The sequence below is a fragment of the Arachis hypogaea genome, chromosome 20 (assembly GCF_003086295.3).
Source record: "Arachis hypogaea cultivar Tifrunner chromosome 20, arahy.Tifrunner.gnm2.J5K5, whole genome shotgun sequence".
Lineage (NCBI taxonomy): Eukaryota > Viridiplantae > Streptophyta > Magnoliopsida > Fabales > Fabaceae > Arachis > Arachis hypogaea.
In genome coordinates this window covers 9,058,199-9,073,059 of record NC_092055.1, presented here as the reverse complement: position 1 = coordinate 9,073,059, position 14,861 = coordinate 9,058,199, and the positions used below count along the sequence as shown (strand labels likewise).

The 14,861-nt window shown below is 33.7% G+C and overlaps 2 protein-coding genes across 3 annotated transcripts; both read right to left on the bottom strand.

The window, feature by feature from the left end:
• Window positions 1-568: 568 nt before the first annotated feature.
• On the bottom strand, window positions 569-3,523 carry LOC112784180 (zinc finger CCCH domain-containing protein 32). Of its 2 annotated transcripts, none has more exons than XM_025827297.3 (3): window positions 3,310-3,523; window positions 2,861-2,971; window positions 569-2,236 (listed from the first exon to the last, which is right to left on the bottom strand). In XM_025827297.3, the coding sequence occupies exons 1-3, from the start codon at window positions 3,379-3,381 to the stop codon at window positions 818-820; spliced, it is 1,602 nt and encodes a 533-aa protein (XP_025683082.1). In that variant the 5' UTR covers window positions 3,382-3,523; the 3' UTR covers window positions 569-817. The 2 variants fall into 2 exon arrangements, with proteins under 2 accessions (XP_025683082.1, XP_025683083.1); XM_025827298.3 differs by having other exon boundaries at window positions 3,107-3,311.
• A 1,643-nt stretch (window positions 3,524-5,166) lies between these two features.
• On the bottom strand, window positions 5,167-9,573 carry LOC112783773 (NADH-cytochrome b5 reductase-like protein). The gene is made up of 13 exons (XM_025826840.2): window positions 9,293-9,573; window positions 8,997-9,039; window positions 8,715-8,790; window positions 8,553-8,612; window positions 8,403-8,453; window positions 7,692-7,746; window positions 7,526-7,596; window positions 7,389-7,440; window positions 7,140-7,217; window positions 6,790-6,879; window positions 6,584-6,697; window positions 5,658-5,726; window positions 5,167-5,567 (listed from the first exon to the last, which is right to left on the bottom strand). The coding sequence occupies exons 1-13, from the start codon at window positions 9,482-9,484 to the stop codon at window positions 5,511-5,513; spliced, it is 1,008 nt and encodes a 335-aa protein (XP_025682625.1). The 5' UTR covers window positions 9,485-9,573; the 3' UTR covers window positions 5,167-5,510.
• Window positions 9,574-14,861: the final 5,288 nt, after the last annotated feature.

Sequence of the window (14,861 nt, the reverse complement as noted above, 5' to 3'; positions counted from 1 at the left end):
AGAATAATAATAATAAAGAGATCAATAACGTAAGAAAGTGGGGATTTAATGATTTAATCAAATCACTATATCATTGATCCTATGGTTGTGAATTGTGTTTCGCAACTACTTGTGACAATATCAATAAAATATTTTCACAATATTCTGTGGTCACAATAACTTTAACCTTGATTCGTATAGGATGCAGGATGATGATCTGTTCTTTTTCAGAAACTGATTCCCAATGTACTACTATGTTAGTACTTAGGAGTATAATATTTTGTAGCCTTAACTTTTTCTCTGTTCCGCGTACCTCTAATCTCACACACTTATGGTATACAATATAAAAATGAAACATGAAATTACATGATTGCTGTAATTGACCAAAGCCGACGGGTAGAAATTATTCTCTCGATGTTTGCAATTTCTTTGTATCTATATACCAATTCTTAGGCCTATTTTATGATTAGTATAACTGGTTTATATAAATCAGTAGAATTATTATAATTGTATACATTATAGATATCTATCAAAATTTTAAGCGAGTCTAAAAACTACTCAGTACTTGCTGAATAGGTGAATATGCAGCTTTGTACAAGAGAAACATGTAGGGCAGTCAGTCAAAATTCATGAAAAACGGTAATCCACTCGCTACATATGCCTTTGACAAAAGCAACAAACTCAACCAACAACGTTATCTTTTCTAGTCAAACACTGGTTATCCAAAAGTATCAGCAACTACCAGCGGCAAAAACCCAATTCCTCCACCCCATCTTATCTAGTTTTATCTACGTTGAAAATTATTAGTCTCGAGAAACCATTACTTTGAACTCAAAATTCAGTTGCTGCAGACATTGACATCTCCAACTCCGTCCACACTCCTTTTGCCCTTGAGAATTTCACTAAGAGGTTTGGGGTCCTGAAAATCAGGTGATGTGCTTTTGCAGTGAAAACTTCCTGCAGCCTTTTTCTTCTCTTCTCTAATTTCTGCAAGGCTCTTGGGTCCTGAAAATGTAGAGGACTCGTGAACAAATCTCCTTTGCTTGAAAACTGGTCTCCTGGAGTCATTAGATGAATGAAACTGGCGTTTAGCTGGCTTTTCTCTATAATGCTTCCTTGGCCAATGCTGCTGGGAATTCCTAAATAACCTTGGCTTGTTAGCAATTGAAAGAGTTTCAACCTCTCCAATGGGGTCTATAGTGGTAAGTCCCACTTGCGATGACAATCTTCCCCTTAGTCTCTGTTCATTGTAATGCCTTTGATGCCTTTCCCGGTTTCGAACCATCAAAGAAGAGGATTCATGTCGTCTGATGAAACTCGCATCAGGTGGACCACTACTTTCCCTTCGTCTTCTCAGATGGTCTCGTAGATCTAACTTCCCATCACAGGTAGCTATATCGCTCATCTGAATCCTTTTCCTAGTCAACATAGAATCTAAGATTATATCACTGGAACAATCATAAACTCTTCTGCCATTAGCACGAGTAAGATCTCTATCTAAACGTCTATAATCATCATACATTTCTTGTTCATACAGGATGTCAGCTTTGCGGCACATATTGTCATACTCAACTGGGTTCTCAAATTCATACCCCAAGTATTGTTCATTCAGTTCCTCATGTTCCCCATCAGGAAGATATTCAGGATCCTCCTCATAGCCCAAGTTTGCCGATTCATCATGAACAAGAACATCAAATCCAGGGGATGATGATTCCCAACGTTCATCAGGCTCGATGTGACCATTTACTTGCTCCTCTGAACCCTGCTCACTGCATCGTTGAGAGATGTTATCAACAAATCTTCCTTCTGGATACGGAGACTCCGACCCTGCAACTGTAGCTTCTTCATACTCAACAGCATATGTAGGGGAATCACCTTGCTGTTTAACATATGTAGGGAAATCACCTTGCTGTTTAACATTTTTTGGTAAGGATAGTTGAAGATCTTCCTTAGGTGGAGGCTTGAAAGTGGGCAAAGCCTTTGGGGCAGTTAACGACGGGTTCAACTGAGTTTCAGTTGTTGATGGGGCAGTTCCTGACAACACCTTATTCTCTAGGTTGGGTGGATCAGTGCCTCCTTTGTCATTCTTTACAGGCTTTACAGTGAAATGGCTGTCATCATGCCCATGCAAAAATGAGCATCTGTCGCCTTTATTGCAATATCCATTGAAGAAAAAATAACAGGGAACCATTGTCTTATTTGCAGGCACAGCAGACTGTGTTGGCTCAGATGAAACTCCAGTCTGGCCATCCAATGGCTGGAAAAACAAAAGGAATTAGTTGAAGCAACAAACAGTAAAAATGAGCCCTGATCACATTTAAAAAAAAAAAAATAAAGAATAAAAAACTCCACTGATTCAAAGAAACCAACAACAGTATCAAAGAAGCGAAAAAGAGACGGATTATGCAAGCTGAGGTTGAGTACTCCAATGGAGATAAAAATTATTTCCTTCCTTGCAATTTACATTAGAGAGTCATTTCAAAGGATTAAGAATGAACATTTGTTATATTTGCCTATTGAGAATTATATACATTCCATGTAACATCAATACTGGGTCTTTGATCTGCAACCTCACATCACAAACTACTTACAACAATGTTTGAGCTTGCTGTGTTAGTTCAAGCTAGCTTCAACCATATTCAACCATGTCTCTGTGTACACTTCAATGAGATTGGAATAGACCGATTCAATACAAAAAACAACTATTACTTCAACAACAGAAGCCAACAAAGGAACAAAACAATTGCAAATCAAGTTGGAAAGGATACCACAGTTTCAAGCATTTCATACACACGCATTAAGTTTAAGTTTAAGACCAAAGGTAGCTTGCGGCAAACAAGTCGAAATAAAATAACAAAAAGCAACAATGGTGGAAACATACAGGGTGCCTGAAAGCACATGTTGGATTAAGGCAACTGCCAGATAACCAGTACCAGCAATCCCTAGGGTTAAGCCTCGCAATCTCATTATGCCGATACTCGCATTCAGCTCCCTGCAAAAGCAACACAAACAAAATGAGCACGAATGACACCACAACCATAAACAAACACATACAGCATTGCAAAACGCATCAAATGAGTAGTGCTACAAATCCTTCCTCGCATTTAAACAAATCGACACTTATTACCGAAAAGCAAGTGTTACGTAAAGTGCAGTTTTGTTTTGTTTTCATATTGTTACGGTAGGGTTAGAGAAAACGCATAATTGGAGAGAGTGAGAGAGGGAGGAGCAGAAATGGAACGAAATGACGCAATGCAAGAGCAATGGAAGGGAAGCGGAGAAAGGGGAAAATAGGGTTAGGAGGAATGAGAAGAGTGGAATGGAACGGACCTTCTTGCAAGTGAGGGGAGAGGCCAAGAAATAAACGCAATCGGTGTTGCGCATCAACGAAGCTTCGTCCATAGTCAAAAGAAAACACGGAGAAGGAAGAAGAAGGAGGAGAATGGGATCAGAGTTTCATCGACATTCCAAGTTTTGGAGGGAGAAGAGATCCATCGCACATAGGAGGATGATGACGATGATGATGTAATGCAATGTAGTAATGTTGTTGATGATAGCGAGTGACGGAGCGAGAAAGACAAACACACCACCATCGACTTCCCTTCTCTGGGCTTATTATTGGGCTCCGTCAAACAAATCTTCGGGCTTACATTGGGCCACATGTGGGCCCATCTTCCGACAGATCCACGACCTAAAATACAGAAGAAAGTGTAATTGATGGTTTGATTTGGGTGGGTTCTGCTGATGTCAGATGCAACCTTACATGGAAGGCGGTTATGTCAAAGATATATGGACAGATCTATCATTATCACGTCATAAAGCTTTTTTTTTTTAATTTTTAACTAATGGGGAATCGAAGTGGCAGTTTTCTATTATAATGTGAATTTTTCAGATTTTTTTAAATAAATTTAATACTTTAAAAACTTTAGAAAAATGTTCACTGTTCCTTCTTTACACACATAAACTAAAGAAAAGGTTTTAGAATTTAGTTTGAGCAAAGTATTATTTTTGTCCTTAATGTTTGGGGTAAGTTTTAAAATTGTCTCTAACATTTAAATTATCCTATTTAAGTCTCTAGCATTTCCGGCCGTCAATTCTGTTAACAGATCCCTAATAGCAGGATAAAATTGAGACAATTTTAAAACGTTAGGGACAAAAACTATACATAAAAATAAATTTTAATATTATCTTTCAATAATATCAATTTTTTTACAATACATAGTTATTCAATTATTTTTTAATTACATCTAAGTAAATTTCACTTAATGACATTACTTTTATTCTAAATAAATTTATTTTTTTATAATTTTACTCTTAAAGATTTTTACTCATCATAAAATGTTTGTAGAATGACTAGAATTACATTATTGTATATGTATAATTTTTTTTACAAGTTTATATACTAATCATTCTACAAACATTTTATGATGAGTAAAAATTTTAAGAATAAAATTATAAAAAATAAATTTATTTAGAATAAAAGTAATGTGATTAAGTGTAATTTACTTATATGTGATTAAAAAATAATTGAAAAGCTATGTACTGTAAAAAATTGATATTATTGAAGGATAAAATTAAAATTTATTTTTATGTATCGTTTTTGTCTCCAACGTTTTCGTCCTATTTAAGTCCCTAACGTTTTAAAATTGTCTCAATTTTGTTGTGACAGGACAACATTGAGTTAATTTTGAAATATTAAAGACTTAAATAGGACAATTTAAATGTTAAGGACAACTTTGAAACTTATCCCAAACGTTGGAGATAAAAGCGATATTTTACTCATTTAATTTTAATGTATTGTCCAATGTAAAACCATTTTACACCTGCATCCAATCACATAACACCACATTAACAAAAATAACTACCTTTTACATTAACTATGAATAATCATCCAAGAGAATAATTGTAATTGCATAACTGTATAAATCATTTTACAATGCATCAAAATTAAACTCAACGTTTAAATGGCAATAACGAGTTCGTGACTGATGACTTCAGTGTCTCCTCCACTTAATCATAATTCTAAAGAATTGATCAGCCTTTGCCATTCGAGATTCGATCTTCACATCTTCATTTACAGAAGATTATCTCCAACGAACAAGTTTTTGTTTCTTTTTGTTATTGATAGTCATTTAGTAAAAGGCAATTTATGATCTCCAATTCTTGTAACTGTAAAACGAAAAACGCTGCTCAAACAAAATGTTACAGTATTATTATAATTGTATACAGAAATGTACTTATTCATTGGTAGTTTTACTCTCATTGAGCTGAAAGAACTGTATTACTGTAGTTCTGTTGAAACCCTTTATTGATATTCATTCTAAACACCTGCGATTTTAAATACTCGCAAAATTGAGAAATACGATGGGAAAAAAACAAATCTCTACCCTCTGCTACTCTAGATTTATTGCATGTTCGAACTTTGACCTGTAGCCCTCTTCCAGAAGAAACCATTTTGGCATACAGATTACACAGCAAATTGGGGCTTGCCAAGCATGCTTCAGATGCTAGAAAATAAATCCTACAGTTACTCAGAATTTGTAAACCATTTGTTCAGTGTATCCAGCTTCTTTGAGTAAACCAGAAACCTGCAATAAATCAAGTAATCAACCGTAAGGTATATCATATGGACTCAGTAAACAAAGTCAGAAACATGCATCACAAACAGAAATTGATACCTCTCCTTGTGTCCAATCTTTGGCCTTCTCACCAGATACGTGTTTCATCATCCCCGGGGGGCCACACACCTGAAATGCAGGAGGCAGAAAAAGGTTGGGTATTAACTTCATATATATTGTAATAATAATGAAACTCCACACCAACCATCGCCACCATAACCAGTGACCTAAACCATATAAACACTAATGAACCAAAAATGTGAACATTAATATGAAAAGCAGAATGTTTTTGCAACGTAAAGACTCCTATTGTCCTAAATGTTCAAAACAACATTGTAATTACACTCATAAATCATGAAGAAGTGTTGTCTAGGAGAAAGTAACTAGTCAAAAGTAATCAGTAATTCTTGAAACGGTTGATAGTATTCAAAACTTAGCAGAGGAAAAATGATAGAGTAATGGGCCAAAATTTGTCATGGAATTGAAGGAGCTGTTAATATGTTAAAGAGAAGGGTTAAGAAAGGAAATAAGTCTGACTTCTGCAGTTCCAAGAGCCCGGGCTCAAGTGGAACCAAGTTCCTCTGGAGACTGCTTTATTGTAGGTGAAATTCTATCAAGATTCAAGGCTGATTATAGCCTCCATTTTCATTCAAATAATTCTTGCATGGGCAATTCTGAGGATTGTCCAAGGCACACTAACCAAAAATGCATGAGTGGGTATATGTTGAATACAGGCGGTAATTCCCATTTTTATTATCATTGTGCTCAAATGTGATGTGTTAGAAGGTACTTGTAAGGTTGATTCATATTAAAATTAAAGCATCATCTTGCTTCACATTCTATAGGAGTAACCAAGAGAGAGAGAGAGAGAGAGAGATGATTTCCCTGGAGGTTCAAACTGTTTCAATGCAACGAGCCATCAATTAAGGTCAAACACAGAGTTCCTTTAATGCTATGTCAGTTTAAGGTGCAAAAGTGAAACTCACAAGTATTAGAGTATCGTCAGCAGGAGCAGGTAAACCTTTCACAACCATATCCTCTGATATTAAACCTGAGCCTCCCCTCCAATTTTTTGTTGGATTATCAACTGTGTAGAATATCTGCAAAATTTGTTAAAAGTTTTAAAATAATTAAATAACAGTCATGGCTGAATGATTACCAATAGTAAATTTGCTAAAAAAGATCATTTTACCTTTAAGTTAGGGTGGGTTGCAGCTAGAACATCAAGCTTCTGTTTAAGCAGTATGTCATCTGGGGACACATTAGCATACAGCAATGATATCTGCAGTGAAAAGCCACTATAATCTGAGATATTCTCATATTTACCATGAATATATTGATAAAAGAAATAAATTAACCATATCTCATTCGTATAAGAAAACGACCTAATGTACATCCATCAATATGAATTGCACTCCCAGAACCATTTCAATAGACCAGAAACAAAAAAATGTGTTCATAATTTATCTATTTATAACATAAATAAAAGAACAGGGAGAGACTAGTTGTACATCACTGGAAAACACAAGGTTTAATACCTACCTTAGTTTTGTCATCAGGATTCTTCAATATCGCCTCAATTACCTGAAGCATTGGAGTAATTCCTGAGCCACCAGCAATCTGTGCAGAGCATTAAAAGTACAGAAGAAAATCAGAAATCAAACAGGTGTACTGTGGAGAGAAAAATGAGAGATTCTAACAGTTTATGCATTCATGTCATAAAATGTAAATGAAATATATTGAACCAAAAAGTGAGATGCAACAAGGTATGCATTTACCGAAGAAGCTTACCATGCCTATATGCTTCTTCATATTAGGGGTATATCTGAGCTTTTCAATGGGCCTGAAATCAACAATGCCTTCGTTATAGAATGTTCAAGTATGAAAAGTGTTCTGCAAACCTTGAATTGTTATTCCAAATGACATACCCTTTAACTTCAACAACATCCCCCGGTTTCAAGCTTGCAAAATGCTGACTCATTTTTCCTTCAGGATACACCTTCAACATATTGGAAAGTACATACATAAATGATCCTCAGAACTGACCGGCCAGATGATCTATGGATGCTACAAGTAAAGCCCATGCTAACATACCTTGATTAACAAATCAAAATATCCCTTGGCTTCTGGATCTGATATAGGAGTATACCTGAAGATTGCAACACAACCACTTTCTTAAACTGACCTCTATGGAATATCAATAGCAAGCAAGAAATAATTCTTATCTAAGTTCTACCATATGATCTTGCATTGGGTGGAAAGCTTTAGTATTTTATTCTTTCCTGAACTTTCCAATTTAGGAACCCCACTGTATCCCTTCACCCAATATTTGTAAATAACAGGTATATTTTGATAAATTCTTTAGTTGTACTTGAGAAAAGGAGAAGTATCTTATAAGATAGAAAATAGAATATAGTGCTGTCAAATCTCAATTTATTAATTTATATACTAGGCTGCTAGCTATGCAAAAAAATTTTAGTTCAATAACATAAGTGGAAAAGTGCATGCCATCTGAATGATTTTCAAAGGCATTCATCATTAATAATGCTCCAGTTATGTCTTAAGAGAGCCTTTAACAGGCATTCTAGAAAACCTTTCCAATTAATCATACTATTACTAAGGCTACCAGTGGCAGAAAGAAAAATAAGTACGAAAATGAAACACAAAATTCAAGCACTGATATTTAATATAAGAAAAATTGCGAATGTTTTATACTGAACATGTCCGGAATGCTACATCATCAGGAGCCACAATATAGAAAGATCTGTGGATGAAATGCACTTATTGTCTCAGCAGGAAACTTACGGACGTATCACATATTTCGGTTTCCCTTCAGCATCCTGTCCCAATGGAGCTCTGTGGTAATAAATATACATTCAATACACATTGTATATGGCCAAAACCTAATTTTATTTATATCAATAGCAATAATAAATTATCAACAATCTATGGAACCTTGTAAGAATGCAGGAAGCAATATCCAAACCCAACTTTTTAGAGGAATCAAACGAAAACCTGTCAAACACAGGAAAGAGACATAATCATATTAATACAAACATTTTGGTGAGAAGTTATATAGATATATTATCACATCTGTTGAAGTGTTAGCGCATATACCTGAATAGCTGGGTATTGTGACTGACTCTGGCAGTATCTTGCAACTTAAATTCAACCCATTTATCTGGATTAAGTGCTGAAAAGACAAAAAAAATAATATATCCCCGAATCTTATTTCTCATGCATTGGATGGGAAGCAAAAGTCACAGTACACTCCTAAAACGATAATTCAGATCAAATGGTAAAGAAATAATATCTTCGAAAACAATTGATCTGCACAGTTACAGATTAAAACTTTCTCTGAAGCTGGGAAGTGAAGGAGAGAGGGAAATATAAACTCACCAATATTTTTTATTTCCCCTTCTTCAGCCTGCTCTGAATGAACCTGCAAATATAAACACAACTTTATTACCAACATTTTCATCACTAAGGATGAGCATAAAGCAAACGATCATAACTCATATCAAAGAAGAAACAATAATAATTTTTATTTAAATGACAGTGTAAATCAATAGATCGAATAATCAAATGAACGCGAAGCTAAAAACGGGGTTCCCAAATGATTGGATTGGATCAGAGAATAGTCAAAGGGAAGATGATAAAAGCAAAATGAGAATTAAGAACGAGAGGCAGCGTACAAGGTTAGGAGAGGAGAGAAAGTAGAAGCAGGAGAGTCCGCCGGAGACGCCGGCGGCGACAGCAGCATATGGTAGGCGGAATTTGGCGGAAGAGTAAGAGGAGGAGGAGGAGGAGGACTTGGATTGGGCATTGAAAGCATTGGCGAATGCGATAGGCGTGGCCCTGAGGAACCTCTTGAGTAAAACTTCCATTTTCAGAGATTGGAGAATGGAGATCGAAGGAATGAAGGAAGGAACAAGATTCTTGGAGGAGTGAGAAGGGTTTAACACTGTCACTCACTCACTTTAGCTTCTCTTACAGCAACCTGCTTCAGATTCCAGAACGTGGGCCTCGATTCTCTTTTTTTGTCTCGTGGGCTTCAACCTTGCCAAAACAAAAATCAAACACGGGCTTTGATTGGAAATTGTTTTTTTTTTTTTTCAGTATAAAAGGTAAAAAATTAACCATGTTGGTCAGTTCACTCATCTGCTTAAATAAGTGTCGGGATTCGAATTCCATCTTATGCATATAGCAACCCATTGGCCAGCGACAAACCTTTAAATGGAATTCTAATTCGCGACGAATTAGTCTTTGGCCTATCAAACTGAAAATGTATGAATTTTGTCTTGTCTTTATATGCAGTAATCTATTGACCAACCACTTTAGATTAAATAAAGTAAAATTTAAACTCCTAATCTCTTGATTAAAAGACCAAATAATGAAGTACAAAACCACAATCATGTAGTTTCTTGGTTATCTTCTACTTATGTAAGAAAAATTATTTTATTTGACTTTTATAAAAACAAAAAAAAAAAAACAAAAACTATGTGTTGGTTTTTACTTAGTGACAATTATAGTTGAACATTTGATATTGCATAATAGACATGGCTCTCCCAACACTTCACTGATTTTTTCATATTCAATATTTAGACTGAGACTATTACTTAAGAAGGAAGAGAATCTGTAATTATAATCGATTATGTATTTGTTAATTATATTTGACTCGACTATTTTTTTTTTTTTATAGTTGTTAGTATATTATTCGTTAAAATCTAACATAAAATTTAGATGTATTTAGACTTATATTAATATATGAAGTGATTTGTATGATCATGAGGAGAGTATAATATTTTACATAAAAAAAGGTATGTGTAAATTTGAAAGAAAATTGTTCAACATCTCAACCTGTACTACATTAAAAAATTCGATATTGATATATTGATGATATTTGGTATCTTCCATATGATTCCTAACAACTCCTTGTCAATTCAGGCATGATTTTAACTTATTTTTAAGTTGATTTTTTTGGTAGGTTAATGACCCACTTGGACATCATTTTCATCGGATGAAAAAACTTTTCAAAATGATAATAAATATACAAGCTGATATTCATCTCAAATTCTCAATTCTTGCTGATAAGTCTCAGGTGAAACCTCTTCTTCAATCTTATAAAATCAAAAAAATAAATGAGAAATGCTCGTTGGACTTATGTAGATAAGTTTCAAAAACCTAACCCTTTTTTGTTGACTTAGAAAGCTAACTACTTAGTTTTCCTTTTTGAAAATTTGAAAGTTTACTAAGAAAATTATTCAATATTTTTTTTTAAAAAACTGGAAAATAATTTTTAAAATATTTTTTTAAAAGTTAAACCAATACTATCTTAAATGAGCTTAAAAGTCTTTTCTCTTAAATGATTTTATTTGAGATTATATATTTATTGGACTGCTTGAACCATTTTAATTAATAGACTTAACATAGGCTATTTAAAATACTGTTACGTCATGTGTATATAAAAAATTAATTCGTGAATCAATCACTCATATAGAATACATGGTAAGATATAAATACATGTTGAAAATGAGTTAAACAATAAATGTATTATATTTAGGGTTTTAAAAACTGAATCGAACCAGCCAATTCAGCCGGGTTAACCAAGAACAAGTCCTTCGGTCGATCCAGTTGAAAGAAAAAATTATCTAGCAAAAAATTGGTAAGAAAATCAGCGATTAGGCGATAAACCACGTGAATGAATCCGACTTTAAAAGATTTTTCAATTCAGTACTAAATCTCCTAAAATGACATCATTTTAACTTTTAAATTAAAAAAAATCAAAACAAAACAATGAAACAGAGCTTCACCTTCTCTCTCACAAGTCACAACTAACCCTAAACCTAGATTCAAACCCATCAGCAGTAGCCAGCAGCCTCATCCCCCCACTATTGACGAACTCTTCTCCTCGACCAGAGAGTACAGTTGTCACTTCTCGAAGTTCTGCTTATTGAAAATTTATCTCTCTCTCTTCTATATATATATATATATATATATATATATATATATATATATATACACACACACACACACAAACGTCTCTCTCTCTGCTCGGCGATGTTTTTCTCGCCGTCGATAAGCAGTAGTCCTCCATTGCGAACTCTTCTTTAAGATAATATTAATATGATTTTGAAACGTTAGGGACTTAAATAGGATAATTTAAATGTTAGAGATAACTTTAGAATTTATCCCAAACGTTAGGGATAAAAACGATACTTTACTCTATTTATATTTATCCTAACAGAAAATAACATCAAGATAATTCGAACCCTAAATCTTTTTTGAGTATATATATTCAGAGACTAATTTATTGTTCATTTTTTAAATTATTTTTATTAGTTGTATAAATTTTTGGATATTATTATGATTTATAGTAATTTATTTGATAATTACTTTTTTTTTATAACCTCCAACATTAGTATGATATTTTAGAATTTACGAATTTTTAAAATAATATAACAATAATCCTATTTATTTCTACTCAGCTAATAATAAAGAAGAAATTTATCAAAGAGAAGAGGGGAGAAAATTGATCCGATTAGGAATCGATTTTTTTAATTAATAGTTAGTATATAAAATAGTAAATAAGCAAACATTAAGTATTTGAATTCTTTTTTTTTAGAAAGAGAAAGAAAAATTTAAGAGAACAAAATAACTACTATGAAATTATAGATAATTAGTATATGTATTCGTATCTAATATGGGAGAATATAAGAAAAAATGTAAAAAAAAATTGAATATTTTAAATAAAAATACACATAATAATTAGTATAATAAATATTTTATAAAATTAATAAAATTCCATGGTTAATTTGATTTCAATATCGAAAATAATGAGTAATTATTTTACTTGCTTTATCCAAGAACATCTTAAAAATTAGTTGTACGGAAATTCTAGAAAAAAATTTGTAGTGACAGCAGTCCTCTTTGAATAGAATTATGTGCTATATGATGTGATTTGATTTTGGCAAGAGATCAACAAGCAACTCAAGTTGTACATGAGACAGATTCTAATAAAATTTTTTCTTTAGTAAATAATTGATAACACATGATCTTTTAAAATAGTGTTTAAGCTGAAATTGTAATAGAATTTGTGTGTTAGGTTCATCTTGTTTAAAAGATAGACAAATAAGTCATCAGATTCGCTAACTAAACATGGAGCCTTGAAAGCCGTAGAGTTAGTCGAGTGAATTCTTTTAGCACCATTCCTGGCCTGTTGCATTTGATGGAGATGGACCTTCTTTAAATGTTGTTTTTTCTTCCTATTCTTTTCTCTTTTTTTCTTTCTATGTCTTTTAAATTTTATTTTATCAAAAAAGAAGAATAATTACTCATCGATAATAATACATATTTTGTTGTAAAACAACTAAATAAATAAGGAAGATGTAAATATAAGATAGGAAATATAAATATAAAACTCTAGTATTAATGATCACCAATATAATTATTTTGATAGAAGTAACTTATATATATATATATTACTTAATATGAGTAGTATCCATGTAAAGAAAGAGAAGAGTATAAAGAGAGAGAATATTGTATTAATTATTGTTGTGTCAAAGCCTCTGCCTCTCCTATTTATACTAGTGAAAAGTTTCACTTTACAAATATTGGGAAAGCATGCACCGCATATCCTTTAATATTTGTGCTTTCCAATAGAACTTCAAAGGAAGAATAAATCATGCTGAGTAGATGGATATGGACATCCATATCGTAACACTCCCCCTTGGATGTCCATTTAGGATTATGCCTCGTTAAAACCTTACTAAAGAAAAATCCAGTGGGAAAAAAATCTTAGTGAAGGAAAAAGAGTACAAAATCCTTTAGTGATGGGGACTGCCTCATTAAAAACCTTGTCAAGGAAAACCCAATGGGAAAAACCTGACTAAGGAAAAAAGAGTACAGTCTCCCCCTCTTGCCGACATCATTTAATGTCTCGAAATTGGCGCATCCCAATCTCATGTACCAATCTTTCAAAGGAGGATTTTGGGAGTGACTTTGTGAATAAATCTGCCAGATTGTCACTTGAGCGAATCTGTTGGATATCAATTGTCCCTTAATTTTGAAGATCATGGGTGAAGAAGAATTTGGGAGAAATATGCTTAGTTCTATCACCTTTGATGTATCCGCCTTTAAGTTGAGCAATGCATGCTGTATTATCTTCAAACAGGACAATTGGAGCTATCTTATGATCAATCAGTCCACATGATGACAGAATATATTGAATCAGACTCCTCAGCCAAAAACACTCGCGACTAGCTTCATGAATTGCCAGTATTTCAGCATGATTCGAGGAGGTTACTGCTATCGCCTGTTTCGTGGACCTCCATGATATAGCTGTACCACCATATGTGAACAAATATCCTGTTTGAGATCTCCCTTTGTGTGGATCAGACAAGTATCCAACATCTGCATAGCCAACTAATTGTGACTTGGATCCATAGGGATAAAACAATCCCATATCAACCGTCCCATGAAGATATCGAAAGATTTGTTTGATTCCACTCCAATGTCTTCTGGTTGGAGAGGAACTATATCTTGCTAGTAAATTTACAGCAAATGATATGTCAGGTCGCGTATTATTAGCAAGATACATTAGCGCTCCAATGGCACTAAGATATGGTACTTCAGGACCAAGGATATCTTCATTCTCTTCTTTAGGACGGAATTGATCCTTTTCCACATCCAAAGATCTTACGATCATTGGGGTACTTAATGGATGTGACTTATCCATATAAAATATTTTCAAGATCTTTTCTGTGTATGTTGTTTGATGAATAAAGATCCCACCTTTTATATGCTCGATCTGCAGGTCGAGACAAAACTTAGTCTTTCTGAGATCTTTCATCTCAAACTCTTCTTTTAGAGTTTTTATAATTGTTGGAATCTCTTCAGGAGTCCCAATGATATTTAAATCATCAACGTACACAGCAATTATAATGAACCCAGATGTAGTTTTCTTTATGAAAACACATGGGCAGATATCATCATTCTTGAATCCGTTTTTGGCCAGATACTCAGTAAGACGATTATACCACATTCCTCCAGATTGCTTTAGACCATATAAAGATCTTTGCAATTTGACTGAGTATAACCCTTGCGAATATTCATTGGATGGTTTAAATATCTTTAGTCCTTTAGGGACTTTCATATAGATATCTCGATCTAATGAGCCGTATAAATAGGTTGTTACCACATCCATTAAGTGCATATGCAGTTTATGATATGCGGATAAACTGACCAAATAACGCAATGTTATCG

Excerpts from the sequence above, each read along its gene's own strand:
- LOC112784180 (XM_025827297.3), bottom strand. The coding sequence starts at position 3,381 with ATGGACGAAGCTTCGTTGATGCGCAACACCGATTGCGTTTATTTCTTG. Across the intron at positions 2,972-3,309 it reads CTCCCCTCACTTGCAAGAAG|GGAGCTGAATGCGAGTATCG; the intron begins GTCCGTTCCATT and ends TTGCTTTTGCAG. Across the intron at positions 2,237-2,860 it reads CATGTGCTTTCAGGCACCCT|CCATTGGATGGCCAGACTGG; the intron begins GTATGTTTCCAC and ends TTGTTTTTCCAG.
- LOC112783773 (XM_025826840.2), bottom strand. The coding sequence starts at position 9,484 with ATGGAAGTTTTACTCAAGAGGTTCCTCAGGGCCACGCCTATCGCATTC. Across the intron at positions 7,747-8,402 it reads CCGAAATATGTGATACGTCC|GTATACTCCTATATCAGATC; the intron begins GTAAGTTTCCTG and ends TGCAATCTTCAG. Across the intron at positions 7,218-7,388 it reads TGAAGAAGCATATAGGCATG|ATTGCTGGTGGCTCAGGAAT; the intron begins GTAAGCTTCTTC and ends TGCTCTGCACAG.